Source organism: Doryrhamphus excisus, linkage group LG1 (genome assembly GCF_037039965.1).
Source record: "Doryrhamphus excisus strain RoL-2023G ecotype Guam linkage group LG1, RoL_Dexc_Guam_v1.1, whole genome shotgun sequence".
In the NCBI taxonomy this organism is placed as follows: Eukaryota; Metazoa; Chordata; class Actinopteri; order Syngnathiformes; family Syngnathidae; genus Doryrhamphus; species Doryrhamphus excisus.
Genome location: NC_136357.1, coordinates 1,372,501 through 1,395,740, shown reverse-complemented (window position 1 = coordinate 1,395,740; position 23,240 = coordinate 1,372,501). Strand labels below are relative to the sequence as shown.

Genomic DNA, 23,240 nt, shown 5'->3' with positions numbered 1-23,240 from the left:
CTGCATGCTGATTGGTGCATTAGAAAGTCCATTTCCATAAAGAGGGAGGTGACGTTTGCTTCCGGGATTGGAAATGAAATAAAAAGCAAGTATGGTGTTTTTCCCCAACTTGTTTCCACGCTTCTCCTGCACGTCTAAGGTAAACAAATCTTTTTTTCCTTTCTTAAAAAATTCCATACACCTGCTGATTTTGCTTCCTTTGTCATAGCGAAATTGTAGTCTTGAGCCTTCCATGTTTATTAAGAGCCTTCGAGTTGCTTTGCTAGTGTTAGCTAGTGTTAGCTAGGTAAACTTGCTGAAAACTGCGGTCTATAAGTGTTAAAATTTATTTCTTCTTGCTGGAAAGATTGTTGTTTTTTAACGGCATTATCATCACCCTGATGGATGGTGTAAGTGTTTTTAAATAGTAAAGTTTTTTTTCCTTTTTCCTTGGTCGTGATGCAAGGTATTAGCCAAGTGGTCCACCAGGGTCTATTAAAGACACCGGGCACCAAGTAGACAATATAAGCCTCTAAACAAGGAGGAGAAAGCACGAATTCAGTCAGCACTTGCACATAAATTAGGTAAATGTTTGAAATGTTAAAATCTAGGACATAAACCAATGGACTATTAAAATACTTAAAGGAGCCATATTATGTTTTTTTCCACTTTTGTGACCTATAAATGTAGTTAGAATGTTGTAGTCTTCTATTAAACGATGCCAACGTTTCAGGTAATGAGGTTTAGCCATTTGGAAGTGAGCTCCAAAAGAAGTTTGGGATGGCTCAAAATGCTCGTTTTGAAAAGGCGTGGTCAAACCGTTCCTTTGTGATGTCACATATGCTGGGAAGCCCACTTTTTCCTAACACCCTGCATGCCTTGCGGGTTATACATTAGTGTCCAATAGTATTGTATTGCATGTTAGTGTTGATACCCGCATTGTAGTGGTGTGGTGTGGTTGCCACATACTTGTGTCACATGACTTCCTCCGGATTACCTCTATTTTAAATGTTTCTAGTGAGTGCATGGATTTATGTGACAAACTTTTTTGAAGTGTTTTTCAAGTGTACAGCTAACTTTAACATTCTTCTATGAAATATACGTAGCCATGAAAAAAAATAGATATTCAAGTTTTCTCATTTATTAAAGATTTTTCTGCACAGCTTGAAGCCAAACAGCTGCTAAGATGTCAGAGTGAGTACATTCATTAATTCTATTTTCTTTTTAAAATGAATATATGTAAATAGTTTTTGCAATAAGAGAAAGTAGAATAAAGTAGAGTGAATATTACGGAGAAATACTTTTTATGGTGCATTGAAATCAATGTTTCCATGGAGATCATTATCATTAATCATAATTAATACTCAGATTTTATATCCTGTCAACGCTTTCAGGAAGAAAATGTCGTCCAGTCGCAAACATCACCTGAAGGTACTGTATACACTGACTACACGATGCTGGACTGTTTTTGTTTGATGGGGGCACACAACTATTAATATTTTTGCTGCGTTTGTGTGTGTATTCAGAGTGTGATGCTAGCCATCGCCAAAGGTATCCTGGAGGAGGAGGCGCGGGAGCGTGATGAGGAGCGGGGGAGGTACATGGCCCAGAGCTGCCCCCCTCTGGATCTGCCCACTGGCATGCATGAGCTGCAGGTGTGCGGATGTTGTGTGTGTGTGTGTGTGTGTATATGTGTGTCTCAGTGACGTTCATGTGTGTCATCTTGGCGGAGCAGGAGTTTTGCCGGGAGATCCACCAGAAGATTGACGTTATCGATGAGGAGCGCTATGACCTGGAGGTCAAGGTCAACAAATCCAACAAGGAGGTACCTTTTATCTTTTTAAGCGGATCAGAGGTCACATGGTGGACATAAGAGCAACATCACAACAGTAAAGAAGCAGTCGACTGTGATGACTGTACTGCTCACAACCACTAGGGGGCATGTAGCAACGCTTCACTTATTTCAATCTGCTAGCATTCACACACGTCATTTCAAAGTGAGCCCCCTGGTGGCTGTTTGCAGTGCTACCACAGTGGCCATCAACGAATGCACCCTATTTGGTCAAAAGTAATGGGACACACAATTCTTAAAGGGGACCTTTTACGCTTTTTCCACTTTTCTGACATAAAATGTCGTTAGAATGTAGCATTCTTGTGTTAAACGATGCCAAAGTTTCAGATAAGGAGGTTTGCTCATTTGGAAGTGATGTTTGGGAAGTTTGGGATGGCTCATAGTTAGGAAGCACTTTGGGCGTGTGATAATCACAGCAGAGTGGGCATTCGCTGCTCAGACTGCACAGACTCTTCACATTCTGTAGCTGTCCCAATACTTTTGTCCACGTGGCATTGTGACGGAGGTGGAATGCGTCACATTGGCGTCGTACTTGTGTCCAGATCGAAGACCTGAAGATCAAAGTTCAGGACCTGATGGGCAAGTTCAAGAAGCCCACGCTGAAGAAGGTTCGCATGTCTGCGGACGCCATGTTGAAAGCTCTGCTGGGCTCCAAGCACACTGTCAACTTGGACCTGAGGGCCAACCTCAAACAGGTCAAGAAGGAGGTCAAAGAGGAGGTGAGCATCACTTCTACGTGTCTTCGAGAGCATTTGAAGTCTATGGGGGGGAGATCCCATCAGGTTTTACGGGCCGGGCCCAGCTAGGCCCCAGGGGTGAAGGCCCGACCAGCAGGTTCTTCCCCATGCCTGGCTGCAGGGTGAGGCCCTGGTGTCCCACGTCCGGGCGAGGTGCCGTATATATTTCTATCTGCAATCCAATCTGAGTTAACTATGGACAAAATGTGATTAATAGCAATTAAATATTTTAATTGTTTGACAGCCCTAATTTATTACTTTTGGCGTGAATTAGTTTTAAAGTCCTAAAACATTTTTTTCCACTGCATTAAAAATATGTGGATTAAATCAGCCCTAAGTAGCAAAAATGCTAATCTTCTTGCAATAGAGGTGAATCTGGAAATTTTTAATTTATGACCTATTTTTGGAGGGAAAAAGTATCTTTTTGACCAAAAAACAAAATGAGTAGAGCTGCAAGTGAGCGTGTGTCCAAAGTGTTTTTCACCATGATCACGTGACACTAGTGACGCTAACCCAAGCGTCTTGTGGTCTTTTGAAGGACAAGGAGCTGCGGGACGTCGGCGACTGGCGCAAAAACATCGAGGACAAATCAGGAATGGACGGCAGGAAGAAGATGTTTGAGACCGAGGCTTGAAGAACGTCTGGATCCCCCCCCCCCCACCCCCCCAGCTGGCATTTCATCATCCGATATATTGGACAGCTGACATGCGTGGTCTTGTGTAGCCACGCCCACTCATGTCATGTCATTGTTTCAAACAAATTAAACATGAAAATGCCGACGTCAACACTGCAAGAACTCCGTTGCTTTTCAAACGGCATGAAGGTGCGGCCATCACAGGTGAGTACAAACATTTATTATTTAGGAAGGTGGTGCCGGTCCAAACAAGCTTTCATCTTCTTCCTGACATTCCATCATCGTCATCAGGCTGACAAGATGATGAAAATGACAATCTCAAAGGGGGGGCTTGTTATTTATACAGAGGGGTGTCAGTGTATGTGTGTGTGTGTGTGTGTGTGTGGCGTCGCTATTGGTTTCAATGCTAATCCGCTTCCATAAAGAGGAGCTGCAGCATTCCCACTTTGCATTTAAAGCTTGCGGACGCTCGCCGGTGACGATTCTCCACTCCTGACGACTACAGGTCAGTCTTTATGTTTTGCTTTCTGTGTCCTTGTGTGGATTAATCTTGTCTTAGATTAATTTAATCTATGACCCGACTAATAATAGATTTAATAAAAGCGGCAGTGATGACAGCATTTAACACAAATATCAAATAACAACTATCATCCCAGGCGCTCGGTCCTGGTTGCCACGGTGACAGGGGCCACCGCAGCAGGACTTGAAGCCGGTCCAAACGTGTCCCTGCTTTAAAAACAAAAGTTTTTCATTGGGGGGTGCGTCCAAGATGGCGACAGGTGCTTCAGTGAGCTGTAGTTCTATTTGTAAAATGTTCTCACCTGCTAAGTGTTGGGTTGCTGACCTCTAGCCTGCCAGAGACAATCCCTCTCACAGATGTCCCACAGCATCATGTCCTCGCGCTGTCCTAAAATACACCTCCTCACTCCCGCTCAGGCGATGACAGCCGTTTGTTCCCGAGCCAGCCATGGCGAGCTCGTCATCTTTTCTTTTAAGACGAGTCCGCTGTCACTTTTTCCCCTCCATCACATTGGAGATGTTGGCAACAGCTGCGCGACCCCCCCCCCCCAAAATAGACACTAAATCCGCCCAGCTCATCGCTCATATCAATGATCATTTTCAAGATGAAGAGCTAGCTTCAAATGTTGCAAGTTAATAAATAAATTGTGACATTTGAACTGCGGCTTCACAAGTTGCTGATATTAGCATTGGTAGCTTATATGATGATAACAATGTTGTTTGGGGATGTTTTTGTGGACTAAATGTGTAAATTGTTTGGTTCCGATGGCTTTTATTTCAGGAGTTTATCAAGCTAACTCATTGAGGTTCTTCCTGCTAGCTTCTACATAGCGAACAAAAGCTAGCATACTTAGCTATGCCTTGAATGTAATGAAACATCTGATAGCTTGTTGGGATCTTTTCTATTTTCTAAAAATAGTCCTCATGAAATCCACCCGCCTTACAAAGTCCTCAACCGTCTCGGCGTCCTGGAATAACCGAACACCGCGCCATAAGTCAGTGGAGGACTTTAGAAAACCAAATGAAGGCGGATTAGCTCCTAAGCTAAAAGTAGCTTTCAAAATGGAGGACATGCTGCACAGTGCTATGCTAAGTAAGAGTTGTGGTTATATTTCATTGGATTCATATCAATCCTACACTGACGTACTGTGTGTGAATACTCATATGGACGTGTACAAATACTTTGTTCTTTTTTGATTTCAGACAACTTCTCAATCAAGACGCCGTCATGGCCACTGAGTGAGTTTTCCTTACGCCTTTTCTTGTTTTATTACAAACTAGAGGATTTCTTTTCAGTCAGAATTGAGTGTGACTGCCGAAGCTGGATTGTCGAATTAACATTGAAATAACCTCAAAATGGGTTGAAATCCATTCACCGAGAAGACCACGCTACCACCCGAGCCATTCATCCATCAATACATCTTCTACCGCTTATCCGAGGTCAGGATGGGGGGCAGCAGCCCAAGCAGGGAAGCCCAGACTTCTTCCCAGGGAATTCCGGGACCAGTCGGGAGGCCTTCCGGTTGGATGTGCCCTGAACACCTCCCCAGGGTGGCGTCCATGAGGCATCCTAACCTGATGCTAGCCACCTCATCTGGCTCCTCGGTAGCGGTTCCTCTGAGTCACTCCCTGATGACACCTTCTCACCTTATCTCAAAGGAAACTGAGAACTTGTTTCGGCCGCTAGCCATCTAGTCCTTTCTGTCACTACCCAAAGCTCATGACCATAGGTGGGGGTTGGAACCGTGCCGCTGTGTACATAATAAGCAGAATGTTACATGTAATGGTTTAATTGCTAAATGAATATCCACCAATAGGGGGCGATATTGAAATTCATTTTTGGCTGTCTCGGGCAATATCTGTCATATCGTTTTTGTGTTGTACATTTTCCAATTTATTCTTGTAAATTTATGATTTTATTCTGGAAGTCCCAGGTTATTTAAATACTGTCTTAACAGGCATTGCCTGAGAAGGCTACTGTATGAAAGGGGGTACTTACTGTATGTGATCTTGGACAAAGGCAGTATTATGCCTTTTTTGTTTATTATTATTATTATTATTATTATTTCTTTCCATCGTACCAACATGAACATTTTCATGTTTAGAAGCAGTTGAAAAATGTGGCAGTAGTTAGAGGACACAGAAAATTTAAAATGTTGGCACGTAAACATGGAAAATGCATCACACTTGGACCGAGGATTGGACCAGCAATCCTCTACCTGAGAACCATCACCTTGTAGAATAAGTGTAATGTTAGTCATGGAAAATTATTTCTCACCAGTAGGGGGCACCATTTATTGGTCCATTGATTTGGAGCAGATTGAAAATGGCAGAATTTGTAATGTTGGAAAAGTAAGAATGGAGAAGTTCTTGAAGTGTATAAATATGTTGACCCGTTGCTGAGGATTGAACCAGCAACAGTCAGGTTGGACGACAACCGCCTGGGAGCTGTCACCCTATGGCAGGGGTCTCAATCTCAATTTACTTTGGGGCCTAAGGAGCTCGAGTCTGGGTGAGACTGGGCCGCATCAGGTTTTAAAAAAAAAAAACGCATTTATTAAAAACAAAATTTTTTTAAAAACTTTGCTTTGGTTCCAATTTTCTACAAGAAAAGCTCTGATAAAACATTCCACTGTTCTCAAATATCTTGCTTATATATATATATATATATATATATATATATATAGTTGGTGGGTAGACAAATGATTTTTTTCAGATTAAAATGAACAAAGCATTATTAGAGCCCTGTAGACATGACAAAACACGACTATAGTCACATTTATACTCTTTTTATTTACAACATATTGCGCAACTGCAGGGTCTTGAGACACATGCTAACTCGCAAACTAGAGAGCTAGCGACCTAAACGGTAGCCTTCAAGTTATTTTCTTTCAACTTAAATAGCCAAAAACTTACCACTTCCACACGGATAGGGAGGATAACTATTAACAGTTATTTAACCTTTAACATGAACATTAATTAATTTTTTCTGGGTACATGATACCATACAGCATCCGTATCAAACTTGCGTGGGCCTCAAACTAGTGTCCTGCGCGCCACATTTGGCCCACGGGCCGCGTGTTTGAGACCCCTGCTCTATAGAATAAGTGGACCGTTGCTGTCATGAAAAACGTATAAATAAGTTGAACCATTACAGTGTGATGGGGAGTCGAACCAGCAACTCCTCACATGTACTCCATTTGAGTTCTTCAATCAGTTCTTCTATATTTTGTGTTTTGCTAAAGTTTTGTGGTTTGTGTTTAGGAAGCGACTGTCGGCCAGACGCAAGCACACTCTCAAGGTAAGCGTGACGCAGGCGACGCGTGCGAGAACTGATTGAACACGTGACCTTGGTTCCGTCAGAGTTGCATGCTGGTGGTGGCCAACAACCTGCTGGACGCCGAGGCCACGGAGAAGGCCGGTGAGCGGGAGAAGTTCCTGGCAGAGAAGTGTCCTCCTCTGGAGCTGCCCTACAATGGCGATGAGCTGAGGGTGAGAGCACGTCGTGGTCCCGAAGGTTCTGGAGCTTTTGGTTTTCTTGATTGTTCCTCAGGAGCTGTGCAAGAAGCTTCACGAGCAGATTGACCTCAGCGAGGAGGAGCGCTACAGCATCGAGTTCAAGCTCAACATGGTGCTCAGCGAGGTGACTGCTTCTTCTTGAGCTTTGTGGCCCTCCTCGTGGCTCTTGTCCTCCTCTCATGATGTCTCATAGTGTCTCCTCGTGCTGCGTTTTCATGGTGTTGCTTGTCTTCTGGTGTGGTGTTTTCTCATGGTCTTCTATGTTGTCTTCTGGTGACTTGATTGTCTCATGTTGTCTTGTCATGGTGTCTCGTGTCTTCTCATGGAGACTTGATTGTCTCATGGTGTGTCATGTTGACCTCATGGTGTCTGATGTGGTCTTCACATGGTGACTATTCATTGCCTCATGGTGTCTCATGCCATCTTCTGGAGTTCAACCTCAGCACAATGCTCAGCGAAGCGACTGCTTCTTCTTTAGCTTTATACCAAGATCCGCCTGCCGTCTGCATAGCTCTTCTCCTTCCCCTTAAGGTGCGAGATCTGAACATCAAGATCGTGGACCTGAGGGGTAAGTTCAAGCGCCCTCGCCTGAAGAAGGTGCGCATGTCTGCAGATGCCATGTTGAAAGCCCTTCTGGGCTCCAAGCACACTGTCAACATGGACCTGAGGGCCAACCTCAAGCAGGTCAAGAAGGAGGTCAAAGAGGAGGTGAGAACCGAGGAACCGGACCTGATCCGCAGATAAACGCTGACGTCCCGTCTGTTTGTTTGCAGGACAAGCAGCTGCGCGATGTCGGCGACTGGCGTAAGAACATCGAGGACAAGTCGGACAGGAAGAAGATGTTTGACAGTTAAAGTGTGACAACCCCCCCCCCCCCCCCCCCCCACGAGGATTCGATTCCTCTGGTGTCCAAGCGCAACAGTTTTAGCAGAGGGGGACTTCTAGATGGTTCTGTGAAAGCGTTGCCCTCAGTTTTATCATGCTAGCTAGCTAGCCTCACATGTCAAAAGGCTAAAGTGCTAAAACACTTGTTAGAGAGTAACTTTTGGCTCCACACTAATGTACATTTTCACCAAGTCCGACACATGTAACCTGTTTGCCTTCATGAGGAATAAACCGTTTGCCTTGAAAGTCAACCTAAAAGCTCTTTGTTCTCCAACTTTCTTTCTTCATCTTGTGCTCAGTTGATTTGTCTCTTTGCTTTTGTGTACTAATGTTGCATTCTGTGATGTTAGCATCATGCTAAAATGTGGATTTTAAACAAATTGCTTAACACAAGACTGGTAAAAATGAACATTTAGATTTAGCTGTCATGTATGCTAACAGGCTAGCTCGGCTAAACACATCAGTCAAGTATTTTTTAAGGCTTTTCAGAGTTAGCATTTGAAGATGTAACGTATTTGAGATGTTTTGCTAGCTTAGCGGCTAGCTGAGCATGGGGGTTTGTGGGGGAATGTTTTCATGAACTAAATGGAGACACCAGCAGTGGAGGAGAAGGTACGTTACAAAACCAACGACCAATATTAGCGTTGGATACAATATTCTATATGAATATATTTATTGTAAATGTTTTCTTTGCAGGTGATGTTGATACCTGATGGAAAAGAACTAATCAGCAGGTGAGTTATTTATCTTACATTGACTAATAATATTATTATTATTATTGTGTAAATTGTTTTATGTATTTATTATGTTTCTTTAGAAAGAACGTTTGATTTTGAAGCGGCCGCATTCTAGCACGTCTATAAACGGAGGTGTCACATGACACCGCCATTGCGCGACAAATAGCCATCAGTTGACGCCCGTAAACGCCGCAGCGCACGCTTAAGTCTCCATTTAAGACTCCTCTTTCACAAAGTTGTCAGTGACATCAATGTGACACTTCCTGGGAGAGCTGGAAACAGGAAGTGAGCAAAGATGTAGCCATCACTTTTTTTTTTTCCATGGGACAATTAACCGCACTTCCTCAGACAGCCACCAGAGGCGCTGCTGTGTTGAAGTCCCAACATTCCAAATGAACAAATGTTAGTGTTTGCGAAAGGCGATACGCCTAGCGACATTCCGGCAATGGCGCTAATAAGCATGTGCCTGTGACCCTTGACCCCTCCTAGCGTGCTAGCGCCGTTCTAGCGCCGTGTGAGCCCCACTGAGTCCTATTGATTTTGAACGTTTGTGATAAGAGACGTTATAAGAATGATCTCGAAGCGTGTCAAAGTGTTAGCCGTTAGCGACTATGCACACAATCAGACCTCCTGGGGGGGGGCTAAAAATATCAGCCACATATCCGGAACGTTCCATGCCACAGCAGCAAGAAGCAGCAATTAAGGCAAAGGAAAGGATATCCATTCCGCTGCTGGAAGCGGGGGCCCCGTGTTTTTATTTCTCAAGTGTTCAGCTTGGAACGCTAACCGGCCCAGACGGTTGCGGTGGGGGAGGGGGGGGGGGTATATATTAATAGAGACGGCAATGTGACGCTTTTAATCGTCCTCAGCGTTTATATCATAACGCTGTCCAGCACTTTTACAGCCAATACCATCCGATGTTAGCGACTGTTCAGGCGAATATTCAAGAATTGTTGTAATGTTTTCAAATGTTCTACTTCCTTGTCTTTACGATACAATTCAAAATGGCCGCCCATCGTTAGGAAGCTGCTTATAGCGGCGCGCTACAAGAGGTGAACACTATAAACTCTGATAGTTTAGAAATGATTATTTTTGCAACATAAACAGAAAACGAAAACATGAATTTGCATCCCTTTCATCCTTGGCTCAGTCTTCCTTATATGGAGTTGTTGGGGGCGTGGCCTTGCCCATAACGGGCGTCATGGCTCCTCCCGGTCGGTGTTGATTTAGAAGCTGAGTTGATATCTGAGGAGCACTTTCCCATAAACAGCGGCTATCATATTTTCTATGCGATATATAGACACGCCTCGGAGATCTTCACCACCGTCCTCTTCTCCTCCTTCTCCTCCTCTTCGTCCTTTCAGGTGAGCTCGCTCCTCCGCCTCATGCATGCCTGAGAGCCGCGAAGACCATCCTGGTCCTCACCTTGTGGATTGATGGATGCTTCTTTTCTTTTCATCTTCATTCCGTTCATCTGCTGCTTGTCTCGTGCTATCTCATGGGGTCTGATGGTGTGTCGTGTTGTCTCGTGGTTTCTCATGCTGTCCGCCGATGTCTCATGCATGGTGTCTTCTCATGGTGCCTCATGTTGTCTTGTCTCTTAAGGTCTTTTCATGAAGCATGATGGCCCCCATGTTGTTCTCATGGTGTCTCATGATGTTTCATATTGTCTTCTCCATTTGTGTCATCGTGTCTTCTCTTGCCGTCTTTTCATGTTTTCTCAAGGTGTCTTCTCATTGTGTCTCATGTTGTTTTCTCATGGCCTTCCACGCCATCTTCTCTTGATGTCTAATGTTGTCTTCCAATGCTGTCTTCTCATGGGGTCTCATGTATTTTCATGTTGTCTTAAAGGGTCTTATCATAGTGTCTCATGTTGTTTTCTCATGGCCTTTCACGCTCTCTTCTTGTTATGTCTCATGTCGTCTTTTAATGATGTCTACCCATGGTCTCATGGTCTTCTCATTGTGTCTCATGTTGTTTTCTCATGTTGTCTCATCATTGTGTCACATATTGTCTTCTAACAGTGTCTCATGGTATCTTCTCATGTTGTTTTCTCATGTTGTTTTCTCATGTTGTCTCATCATTGTGTCACATATTGTCTTCTAACAGTGTCTCATGGTATCTTCTCATGTTGTTTTCTCATGTTGTCTCATCATTGTGTCACATATTGTCTTCTAACAGTGTCTCGTGGTATCTTCTCATGTTGTTTTCTCATGTTTTCTCATGTTGTTTTCTCATGTTGTCTCATCATTGTGTCACATATTGTCTTTTAACAGTGTCTCATGGTGTTTTCTCGTGGTGTCTCATTTGGTCTTCTCATGGTGTCTCATGTTGTCTTTTCATGGTCTCATGTTGTCTCATCATTGTGTCACGTATTGTCTTCTAACGGTGTCTCATGGTATCTTCTCATGGTGTCTCATGTTTTCTCATGGTGCCTCATGTTTTCTTGTGGTGTCTCATGTTGTCTTCTCATAGTCTCATGGCGTCTCATGTTGTCTTCTCATGGTCTCATGTTTTCTCATGGTGTCTCATGTTGTCTTCTCATGGTCTCATGTTTTCTCATGGTGTTTCATGTTGTTTTCTCACGGTGTCTCATGTTGTCTTCTCATGGTCTCACGGTGTCTCATGTTGTCTTTTCATGGTCTCATGTTTTCACAAGGTATCTCCTCATGGCGTCTTTTCATGTCTCATGGTATCTTCTCATTGAAATATTTAGTGAGAAGCCATTCCAAATCTTTGTTGTGATGATTTATGAGAGGTTAATAGTTTTGCTCCGTCTGTCTTCTCCGCTGAGACGCCATGGTGGTATTTTTAGGAAAAGTCTTCTCCTCCCTTGCAGGAGTTTGGAAAGTGTTGATTGGCGGGAGATATTCCTTCCTGGCATCCATGGAGGAGATTAGAGCAGGCGACATTTGACCCCCAGCTGTTATAAAGTCCAAACTTAGCAAATAGATCATCTTCCATCATCTTGCTCATTTGGTTCTTCTTTTGCTCCTAGCAGGGTGACAGGAAGACAGCGCCAACATGTCTGAGTAAGTGTCCTCCCTCCTTGTCTTGGATGCTGATGGATGCTGATGCCAAAGGACTTATTTACCATATTTTATTCCTTTTAGCAAAAAGATGTCATCCAGCCGCAGGCATCACCTCAAGGTAACACTCCGCTAGCTAGCTAGCATCATGCTAACGGCTAATTAGCATCCGTTTTGCTGTTTTGGCCAACTTTTTATTCACTGTTAATGAAAACAGGCAGAATGACTTTAACTCGTCTTTCAACCAAAGTACTAAATATTTTAGTTTGTAATAGTTGTGATGCAAATGAATTATTGCTTCATTTGGAAAGCTAAGAGATGCTGAGGAAATGAGATCGTCAAAGCTGGAAGATTCATTTAAAGCTCAGTGACGCCATCTTCTGGTCGGAATGGTCAAATACACATCACATAGGATTAGATGAGATGAGGCAGGGCAGAAATCAAGACAAATCATATTTGTCCAACCTGCTAAGCCATGGGTGGGGCCCACAACTCTTTTTATACAGAAAAAGTACCAAATATAGTAGACATAATAGGAGAAAATATGACCTCTTACCACTTCTCTAGACACAAAATAACACCCCTATAGACACTTTTACATACCTTTTACCTAATATAATAGACATAATAGGAGACAATACGACATAGAAAACCTTCTAAATGCTTGTTTTAATGTAATTAGAGCCCTCTAGACACGAAATAACACCCCTATAGTCACCTTTTCATGCCCATTACCTCCTATTACCTAATATAGCAGACATAATAGGGGACAATAAGACATAGAAAACCTCTTACCACCTTCTAAATGCTCGTTTTAACATAACCAGAGCCCTCTAGACATGAAATAACACCCCTATAGTCACTTTTACATACCCATTATGTCCTACTACCTAATATAGTAGACATAATAGGAGACAATAAGACATAGAAAACCTATTACCACCTTCTAATTGTTTTTTAACATAATTAGAGCCCTCTAGACATGAAATAAGACCCCTATAGTCACTTTTACATACCCATTACGTCCTACTACCTAATATAGTACACATAATAGGAGACAATAAGACATAGAAAACCTCTTACCACCTTCTAAATCCTCTGTTAAACATCATTAGAGCCCTGTAGACACGAAATAACACCCCTACAGACACTTTTACACACCTATTACCTAATATAGCAGACATAATATGAGACAATAAGACATAAAAAACCTCTTACCACCTTCTAAATACTCTTTTTAACTTAATTAGAGCCCTCTAGACACGAAATAACACCCCTATAGTCACTTTTACATACCCATTACCTCCTATTAACTAATATAGTAGACATAATAGGAGACAGTAAGACATAGAAAACCTCTTACCATCTTGTACATGCTTGTTTTAAAGTAACTAGAGCCCTCTGGACATGAAATAACACCCCTATAGTCATTTTTACATACCCATTACCTCCTATTACCTAATATAGTAGACATAGTAGGAGACAATATGACATAGAAAACCTCTTACCACCTTGTACATGCTTGTTTTAAAGTAACTAGAGCCCTCTGGACATGAAATAACACCCCTATAGTCATTTTACATACCTATTACCTCCTACTACCTAATATAGTAGACATAATAGGAGACAGTAAGACAGAAAACCTCTTACCACCTTCTAAATGTTATTTTTAACATAATTAGAGCCCTCTAGACATGAAATAACACCCCATAGTCACTTTTACATACCTATTACCTAATATAGTAGACATAATAGGAGACAATAAGACATAGAAAACCTCTTACCACCTTCTAAATTCTTTTTTTAACTTAATTAGAGCCCTCTAGACACGAAATAACACCCCTATAGACATTTTTACATACCCATTACCTCCTATTACCTAATATAGTAGACATAATAGGAGACAATATGACATAGAAACCCTCTTACCACCTTCTAAATGCTTATTTTAACGTAATTAGAGCCCTCTAGACATGAAATAACACCCCTATAGTCACTTTTACATACCCATTACCTCCTATTACCTAATATAGTAGACATAATAGGAGACAATATGACATAGAAAACCTCTTACCACCTTCTAAATGCTTATTTTAACGTAATTAGAGCCCTCTAGACATGAAATAACACCCCTATAGTCACTTTTACATACCCATTACCTCCTATTACCTAATATAGTAGACATAATAGGAGAAAATGACATAGAAAACCTCTTACCACCTTCTAAATGCTTATTTTAACGTAATTAGAGCCCTCTAGACATGAAATAACACCCCTATAGTCACTTTTACATACCTATTACATCCTATTACCCAAAGAAGTAATGATTTATGGATTAGACCATTTTGGAACTGTTGATGTTTACTAAATGAGCTGTTGGCACAGAATGAATGAATTATTTGTTCCTGGCATGCAGAGTTTGATCCTGCACATCGCCTTCGCCTGGATCGAGCAGGAGAAGAAAGACCTGGTGGTGACCAAGCAGGCCTACCTGGCCGAGCACTGTGTCAAACCCAGCATGAGCGGAGACCAGGCCACCCTCATGGTGATGCTTCTAGATGCTTCTAGATGCTTCTTCTCCTGTCGTTCTTGTTGACTTGGTGTCTGAAAGTGTGTTGCTGATGCCAGGACACGTGCAAGAAGCTCAACGCCCTCATCGACAAGGTGGACGAGGAGCGCTACGACATGGAGGCCAAGGTCAGCAAAGCTGACAAAGAGGTGAGAAGTCACACACTCGCGCTTATCCGAAAGACATGTTCAACCACCCGACGCTTTTTTTTCCCCCGCTCCGTAGATTGAAGACCTGAAGATCAAAGTCATCGACCTGGCGGGAGTCAAGAAGCCCGCCCTGAAGAAGGTGCGCATGTCTGCCGACGCCATGTTGAAAGCTCTGCTGGGCTCCAAACACACCGTCAACATGGAACTCAGGGCCAACCTCAAGCAGGTCAAGAAGGAGGTCAAAGAGGAGGTAACACACACACGATCAATCCTATTGATTAATACAATAATAAACTATGATTTAGTATTCATGTCCAATCCTGAGACAGGAAGTGTGTGTGATAATGTGTGTGTGTGTGTTTGTGTTGTGCAGCCAGCAGAGGCGGTGGGCGACTGGCGGAAGAACATCGAAGACAAAGCCGACAGGAAGAAGATGTTTGAGACTTCCTAAAAGAATTTGCTCATCACACTTTTCATTTTTTGTGGAATCTTTCATTAAATCTTGTCTCACTTTCACTTTATCCACACGTGTCCTGACTTCCTGTCCTCTGTCACCGTGCTTTGCTTCCCATTTTCCTCCTTCCGTTTTGTTGTCTTGTAATCACTTCAAAGATCAACCTCATTTCTTCCACCATCATGCAACACAGAGATATTGTTTCTTCCAATCATATGCAGCAACGTTTTAATTGCTGCATGTTGCAGTGGAAGGTCGTCATTGCCATGTTTCACCACATGAGGTCAGTAGAGGTCTGCTTTTTATTCCTCCTTTTTATATTGGTTTTTTTTTAGTTTGATTTGTCATGTTATGGTTTTATTTTAAAATAATAATTATTTCTTTGTTTGTTAAATTCATTTTTAATTTCATGGGTTTATTTTTGTTTATTTTTCATTTTATATAAAATGACATATTATTTTATTAATTGTATGCTCGTGTTTTAATTTATTTTGTTTTTCGTGTTTTTATGTATTGTTGTACTTTATGTAATTTTTTGGAAATTATTTTATTTTATCTTTGGTTTTATTTCTATTTATGTTATGTTTTTATTTGTAAAAATATGTATTAATTTGTTTTTAAATTAGTTTGTGCTTTTTTTATTTGTTTTTATGTTATGTTCATTTGTGTTTATTTTATGTCTTTTAAAAAAATATACATATATTATTATTATTATTATTATTATAATTAATTGTGTTTTTTTTCCTTATTTTTTAATTCCATTATCTCTTTTGTCTGTTATTTTGAAACCAAATTATAATTTGTAATTAATTTCATCGTTTATTGTTTATTTTCATTGAATTGCTATTCTATATTTTCATCTTCAAGTAGTTTATTTATTTTTTATTCATTTAAAGAAAATTCATTTCATGTTTTATTTTTATTGTTTTTCATTTTCTCATGCCTTTTTGTAGTTAATTTTTTCATTGCATGTTAATTTTTCTCATGTCATGTTCTGTCATGTTCTATAGGCATGGTTGCCACCGTGATGGCATCATCACAACCACTAAAGCTCCAGGGCAGATGAGATGAGAAGATGCTTTTTAATTGTCTACATTTCAGCCATGAATCATTAGGATGGTTTGAAAGGTCACGTATGTTTTGTGGAATGATTGTCCCCTGAGATGCCGTGGAAACTAAAGGTAGGAATAGATTTCCACATGAGTTCTTGCTTTGTTGAAGCCAGCTATGCTTCTATTATTTACTGTTGTTCTCTGCTTCAGGTCACATGACTTCAACAGACCGCCTGCTAAAATAATCCTTTAATGTTGGATGCTCTTGTCCTCATTGTGCCCCCCACCCCCACCCACACATGACCCTGTGACCCCTCACGCTGACCCCATTGATGGGGGGGGTCAAAGGATGCAAGTATTTCAGGCGTGAGTGCCATCATGGCCATAAAGAGGGAAGTTCGGGAAGCACGGACAAATCTGTCCAAGGTGGTCCACGTACATATATACCCCCCCACCCGAGACTTCACTACTTGGATGCTGTCCTTCACGCTTGGCTGCTTCTCATTGTCACTTTGGAGGTGAGACATGATTTGATTTGATGATGATTAATCACATTTATGCTTCTGTTGCGGTCTTGGGTGGGGACGTTTACACACGTGGTCCTGAGATAGCATTGAATGGAGTCTTGGTAACGCCGTGGATTAGTGGCCAGCCAATCACAGGGCACATATAGACAAACAACCATTCACACTCACATTCATACCTATGGACAATTTGGAGTGGCTAATTAACCTAGCATGTTTTTGGAATGTGGGAGGAAACCGGAGTACCCGGAGAAAACCCACGCATGCACGGGGAGAACATGCAAACTCCACACAGAGATGGCCGAGGGTGGAATTGACCTGGGGTCTCCTAGCTGTGAGGTCTGTGCGCTAACCACTCGAACACCGTGCAGCCTATACATAATGATGTATGCAAAATAATAATATATAACATATAAGGCAGTGGACAATAATATATATAACCTTTCCACATTGAAGTTTGATAAACATGCAAAATAATAAGAATACTGTGTAATAAGAATATATATATTCTTATATACGTATATATATATATATGAAACATTGAAGTTTGATAAACATGCAAAATAATAATACTGTCTGTGTTTATATATATATATATATATATATATAGTTATTACACAGTATTCTTATTATTTAGCATGTTTCATATCATAAAACAAATGGAAATATTAGCCCATGGCAACACAACTCAACACAAAATGCACTTTTGCAAAGTTTTTATTATGAAAGGAGGAAAAAGATCCAGAACTAAAAGTACTGGTGATCGCCCCCCCCCCCCTCCCATTAAAACATAACTGAGATGAATTAAGCTCTATCAGTGAGGAAAGTGTGAGAAAGCCATTTCTAAAGCTGTGGGTCTCTAGCCAACCACAGTGAGAGCCATTAGCCACAAATGACCAAAACATGGAAGAGTGCTGAACCTCCCCCCCCCCCAGGAGTGGCCGGCCAACCAAAATGACCCCAAGAGTGCAGCTGTCACAAAAGACCCCACAACAATTATGAAGGCCTCTAAAAATAAAAACCCCTAACAGCGTTGCTGTGTGTTGCATTAACACGTACACTGATGATGCAATAGTTGCAGTATTGTATGTTGCCCTTTTTGGCAAAAGAACATCAAATATGGTGGTGGTAGTGTGACGGTCTGGGGCTGTACTTTGTGTTATGGTTGTGTTTTGTCTTCAGATTTGATGATCTGAAATATTTGAAGTGCGACAAACAAGCAAAAAAATAAGCTTTTGAAAAAATATGAAGAATTGATGTGTAAAGTTATTTATTTCATTTACTAAATATGTTATTTTGTACATAAAAAGATACCAAACTAGAATAGACCACAGCGCCCCTACTGGTTGCAGCAAGTATTGCACTCAATTCCACCACATGGGGTCAGTAGAGGACACGCTTTTTTAGTATTTTTGTGTTTTTTTTTGTTTTTAATTGAAAATACAAGGGGCTGCACGGCGGTCGTGTAGTTAGCGCGCAGACCTCACAGCTAGGAGACCAGGGTTCAATTCCACCCTCGGCCATCTCTGTGTGGAGTTTGCATGCCCCCCCCCATGCTAGGTTAATTAGCCACTCCAAATTGTCCATAGGTATGAATGTGAGTGTGAATGGTTGTTTGTCTATATGTGCCCTGTGATTGGCTGGCCACCTGTCTAGGGTGTACCCCGCCTCTCGCCCAAAGACAGCTGGGATAGGCTCCAGCAACCCCGCGACCCTTGTGAGGAAAAAGCGGTAGAAAATGAATGAATGAAATAAATGTTATTTTATACATAAAAAGATACCAAACTAGAATAGACCACAGCGCCTCTACTGGTTGCAGCAAGTATTGCACTCAATTCCACCACATGGGGTCAGTAAAGGACACACTTTTGTTTGTTTTTAATTGAAAATACAGTAAAATAGTTGAGCACAGCGCCTCCGCTGGTTGACACGAGTATTGAACTCTATCAGCGTATGAATGGCGGTGATGTCCAAGCTAATCAATGTGATTGATTATTGACAGAACCTAAGAAGACGTCAGCATGTCTGAGTAAGTCAATAAAAAGTCGTTACGTTTAAACGGTTTTGTTGTTTTGTTAATTTTGATGATTTCTTTTTTAAAAGGGGAAAGAAAATGACATCGAGCCGCAGGCATCACCTGAAGGTACCACGACGATGACGAAGACGACGAAGAAGAAATGATTGATGGATGATCGGTTGCTTTTGTGTTCTTGCAGAGTTTGATGCTGCAGATCGCCGCCAGCTGGCTGGAGCAAGAAGCCGCCGAGATCGCCATCGCCAAGGAGGCTCACGTGGCGGAGAACTGCCCCGCCCCCGACCTGGGCGGCGACCAGGCTTCCCTGATGGTATATAAGATATTTACGCCGGTCACTTCCTGTTTGACGCCGACGGCGCTGATGATGTTTACTGTGTGCAGGACGTCTGCAAGAAGCTGCAGCAGATCATCGACAAGATCGACGAGGAGCGGTACGACACCGAGGCCAAGGTGGTCAAGGCGGACAAGGAGGTTAGCGGACACGCCCCCGTGACCTTCATCTTATGACGTGGCGGCTTCACCTTCCCTTTTCTCTACTCAGATCGAGGAGCTGAAGCTGAAGGTGGTGGAGCTCGCCGGCGTCAAGAAGCCCGCCCTGAAGAAGGTGCGAATGTCGGCCGACGCCATGCTGCAGGCGCTGCTGGGCGGCAAACACAAGGTCAACATGGACCTCAGGGCCAACCTCAAGCAGGTCAAGAAGGAAGTCAAAGAGGAGGTGAGCGCAGGAAGTGATGTCAGACCGTGACCTCATATGACCCACCTCACCTGTGTGTGTTTCCTGTAGGCGACGGAGGCGGTGGGCGACTGGCGTAAGAACGTGGAGGACAAAGCTGACAGGAAGAAGATGTTTGAAGCCTCCTAAAGACGTTTGGTGTTTGCGTTCTTTGGACTTGTGTGATTTTGCCTTTGAAAGATCACGTGGTTCACCGACCATTGGGGCCTGCCGTTGGTTTCAGTCTACTGTAATGCTCACAATAAACCAGCAGGTGTCAGCAGAGAGCCTCCACTAATCTGATTACTGCTTCCTCCTTCTCATCATCAGCTGGTGAGTACCTCATTCATTCATTCATTCATTTTCTACGCTTTTCCTCACGAGGGTCGCGGGGGTGCTGGAGCCTATCCCAGCTGTCAATCACAGGGCACATATAGACAAACAACCATTCACGAGTACCTGATTCTTCTTGGTATTTGGTACAATGTTTTTTTTTCCGGCCCGCAAAATGCCCAATCACACCCTACGCTTTCTTATGGAGTGACAGCTAAATAACCCGCCATGGGGCCAAAGGATGCTAGCAATATTTCACATTCTTACTTCAACTATTCTCCATAAATTGCAGTTTTTGTCCTACTTTGGGGGGGTCCTATCTTCCTTTCATTTAAAAAACACAGTATTTGTGGTATACTGTAATATAAGTATACTATGTTATGTGGTACAGATGCAAAAGTACTATGTTATTTAGTGCAAATACAAAGATACTATGTTGTGAAGGACACATACCAAAATACAGTTTTTATATAGTAGAAATACAAAAATAATGTCAGGTGTCAGGTGGTACAAATACAAAAATACTATGTCAGGTTCTACAAATACAAAAATACTATGTCAGGTTCTACAAATACAAAAAAGCTTCATCGGACATGTAGTACAAGTACAAAAATACTATGTTGTGTATTTGAAATATGAGCTGCTATGTCATGTAATACACATGCAAACGTGTTGCAAAAATGCAAAAAAAACTCCCATGTAGTACAATACAAAATACTTTACGGAGTAAAAATACAAACGAGTATGTCCTGTAATACCAATACAAACATACTATGTCATGTCATGTACAAAAATATTATATGGCAGAAATACGAAAGTACTATTTTACATAGAACAAATACATCAAAATATGTTATGAAGTACAAATACAAACTACTATGTCCTCTAATACCAATATAAACCTCCTACGTCATGTACTACAAACACAAACATATTATGTAGTGTACGTGCAAACATATTAGGTCATAGTAGTAGAAATGCAAAAAAATCCCATGTAGTACAATACAAAATACTTTACGGAGTAGAAATACAAAATAGTATGTTCTGTAATACCAATACAAAAATACTATGTCATGTCATGTACAAAAATATTATATAGTAGAAATATGTAAGTACTATTTTACATAGTAGAAATACATCAATAATATGTTATGCAGTACAGATACAAACTACTATGCCCGGTAATACCAATACAAACATCCTATGTCATGTACTACAAACACAAACATATTATGTAGTACAGTACAAAAATACTTTATGTTGTAGAAACACAAAAGCGTTATATTGTAGAAAGTACTATGTTACATAGTAGAAATATGAAAGTACTATGCTATGTAGTAAAAGTACAAATTACTATGTCATGTAGTACAAATACAAAAATACTATGCTATTCAATAAAAATACAAACTACTGTGTAATGTACTAAAAATACAAAAATCCTATGTCTGGTGGTACAAATACAATAATACTGCAATGTAGTACAAATCAAAAATACTTTATGTAGTAGAAATACATCAATAATATGTTATGAAGTACAAATACAAACTACTGTGTCCTGTAATACAAACACCCTATGTCATGTACTACAAACACAAACATATTATGTAGTACAGTACAAACATACTTTATGTTGTAGAAATACAAAAGTGTTATATTGTAGAAAGTACTATGTTACATAGTAGAAATATGAAAGTACTATGCTATGTAGTAAAAATACAAATTGTCATGTAGTACAAATACAAAAATACTGTGCTATTCAATAAAAATAGAAACTACTGTGTAATGTACTAAAAATACAAAAATCCTATGTACAATGTACATATGTACAAATACAATAATACTGCAATGTAGTACAAATAAAAAATACTGTTTTGTAGTACAAATTAAAAATACTTTATGTAGTAGAAATACAAAATATGTAATAGAAACATGAAAACACTATGCCATGTAGTACATGTATGTATATAGTATATGTATGTACACATGTACACACATGTACAGGCGGTACGCCAGTCTAAGCATGATGGGAAGTGTAGTCCTTGGAGTTTAAGCTAATGGACTACAATCTATTTCAAATCTTCTTATTGCCAAGGTTAATGACATCATTTCATCAAAACGCCATGGTGGGCGGAGTCTAATCAGGTTAGGTCAGGGCTTCAAGTCGAACAATCAAGAGGTCTCCCTGACGACCGCCTGATGGCGACTTCCTGTCCTGTCTTGGGGTGCCCGTGGCGCCGATTGGTCCCAAGTGTGACCATATGGAGCGTTGAGGTGTGGCGTGTGCGTGACGTGCGTGCTGAGTGTGCGCTACGGCGACTATAAACACGCTTTCATCGGCCCCTCCCCCCACACACACGCATACGTCCTCCATCATCTTCCTCTTCTCCGGGAGACACTTCCACGCTCCAGACTCCGCTTTCACAGGTGAGATGTTCCTTTCTGTAGCTGCTACGAGTGTGAACTTTCACCCCCATGTCAGGTGACCTTGTGGAGACTTCCTGTTTTTGCCTTTTTATGCTAACGATCGTCAACATTTACGCTTTCATTGATCTTCTCGTATTTTGAATAACTTTAATAACTCCACTTTATGCGTGTGAGAGAGAGAAAGTGACCTTCTCTCCAAGCCAAAAGTTTTATAGTTCCTAATTCTCCAGATTGTGATCAGGTTGCACAGCATCTGTCGCTGGCCACGCCCCCTCGCCACAAAGGCCGGGTGTTAACGGCTTGACCTGCGCTGCTATTGGGACGTCTTTGCACGCCCTAAGCGCCACAAAATTAGACGCTTTTGTGGGGGCAGAAGGTGCCGGCGCTCGTAAAAAGGGGGGGGGGGGGTGGCGCTTCCTGTTGAAGACGGCTTGTTGATGGCGTTCTTTCTTGTCTTTGAGCAGACGCAGAAGGACGCTAGCGGGCGACATGTCTGAGTGAGTAAACATTCTGTATTTCTTTTTTTTCAGCAAATGTTGCAAATGTTTTGACATCAGGAGGTTGCCTACAGCCACAGCATTGTTTTTGGCTAATTTGGAGGCTGATGGTGTTCGTGGAGTATAGGTGTGAATCAGTCGGAGCCGTCATTTGGATGAAAATAAAACATCACGCTAATGCTAACCACGCTAACCACGCTAACCATCACCTCCTGTCAGGGGAAAGAAACTGACGTCCAGCCGCCGGCATCATCTGAAGGTGAGCAGGAGTGCCAAACGAGCACAGTCGGATTTAACGTCTCTAAAAAAAAACCAATCAATCAATCAACAACCCCCGCAGAGTTTGATGCTTCAGATCGCCGCCAACTGGATCGAACAGGAAGCCAAGGACATCGAGGTGGCCAAGCAGGCCTACATGGCCGAGAACTGCCCGCCCCCCAACCTCAGCGGTGACATGGCCAGCATGGTGGTGAGAGCTCGTTTCACTTTCATGCTAGCATTATCCTTCTAGAAATGGCTGTATATACAGTATATTCCGTATATATTATATAGTATGCCAGAGGTGTCCAAAGTGTGGTTGGAGGGCCATTTTTGGACTGC

At 41.7% G+C, this 23,240-nt stretch overlaps 5 protein-coding genes across 5 annotated transcripts in view; all 5 read left to right on the top strand.

Moving 5' to 3' along the window:
• Positions 1 to 62: 62 nt before the first annotated feature.
• On the top strand, positions 63 to 3,379 carry LOC131131566 (troponin I, fast skeletal muscle-like). Its single transcript, XM_058076385.2, has 7 exons — positions 63 to 139; positions 1,143 to 1,173; positions 1,374 to 1,410; positions 1,506 to 1,634; positions 1,715 to 1,804; positions 2,374 to 2,550; positions 3,107 to 3,379. The coding sequence occupies exons 2-7, from the start codon at positions 1,166 to 1,168 to the stop codon at positions 3,200 to 3,202; spliced, it is 537 nt and encodes a 178-aa protein (XP_057932368.1). The 5' UTR covers positions 63 to 139; positions 1,143 to 1,165; the 3' UTR covers positions 3,203 to 3,379.
• A 241-nt stretch (positions 3,380 to 3,620) lies between these two features.
• On the top strand, positions 3,621 to 8,383 carry LOC131131567 (troponin I, fast skeletal muscle-like). Its single transcript, XM_058076386.2, has 7 exons — positions 3,621 to 3,707; positions 4,925 to 4,960; positions 6,986 to 7,022; positions 7,085 to 7,213; positions 7,275 to 7,364; positions 7,772 to 7,948; positions 8,014 to 8,383. The coding sequence occupies exons 2-7, from the start codon at positions 4,950 to 4,952 to the stop codon at positions 8,092 to 8,094; spliced, it is 525 nt and encodes a 174-aa protein (XP_057932369.1). The 5' UTR covers positions 3,621 to 3,707; positions 4,925 to 4,949; the 3' UTR covers positions 8,095 to 8,383.
• A 1,779-nt stretch (positions 8,384 to 10,162) lies between these two features.
• On the top strand, positions 10,163 to 15,130 carry LOC131131570 (troponin I, fast skeletal muscle-like). Its single transcript, XM_058076391.2, has 7 exons — positions 10,163 to 10,226; positions 11,861 to 11,894; positions 11,976 to 12,012; positions 14,308 to 14,436; positions 14,520 to 14,609; positions 14,686 to 14,859; positions 14,983 to 15,130. The coding sequence occupies exons 2-7, from the start codon at positions 11,887 to 11,889 to the stop codon at positions 15,058 to 15,060; spliced, it is 516 nt and encodes a 171-aa protein (XP_057932374.1). The 5' UTR covers positions 10,163 to 10,226; positions 11,861 to 11,886; the 3' UTR covers positions 15,061 to 15,130.
• Positions 15,131 to 15,993: 863 nt separating this feature from the next.
• On the top strand, positions 15,994 to 19,735 carry LOC131131569 (troponin I, fast skeletal muscle-like). Its single transcript, XM_058076390.2, has 8 exons — positions 15,994 to 16,244; positions 16,326 to 16,633; positions 18,642 to 18,668; positions 18,743 to 18,782; positions 18,856 to 18,984; positions 19,056 to 19,145; positions 19,216 to 19,389; positions 19,459 to 19,735. The coding sequence occupies exons 3-8, from the start codon at positions 18,661 to 18,663 to the stop codon at positions 19,534 to 19,536; spliced, it is 519 nt and encodes a 172-aa protein (XP_057932373.1). The 5' UTR covers positions 15,994 to 16,244; positions 16,326 to 16,633; positions 18,642 to 18,660; the 3' UTR covers positions 19,537 to 19,735.
• A 2,350-nt stretch (positions 19,736 to 22,085) lies between these two features.
• Positions 22,086 to 23,240, top strand: part of LOC131131568 (troponin I, fast skeletal muscle-like) — a 3,080-nt gene continuing 1,925 nt past the window's right edge. Inside the window, exons 1-4 of the mRNA XM_078790993.1 lie at positions 22,086 to 22,143; positions 22,608 to 22,640; positions 22,860 to 22,899; positions 22,981 to 23,109. Coding sequence (XP_078647119.1) covers positions 22,633 to 22,640; positions 22,860 to 22,899; positions 22,981 to 23,109 — 177 coding nt within the window. The 5' untranslated portion in view covers positions 22,086 to 22,143; positions 22,608 to 22,632. The remainder of the gene's footprint in view (positions 22,144 to 22,607; positions 22,641 to 22,859; positions 22,900 to 22,980; positions 23,110 to 23,240) is intronic.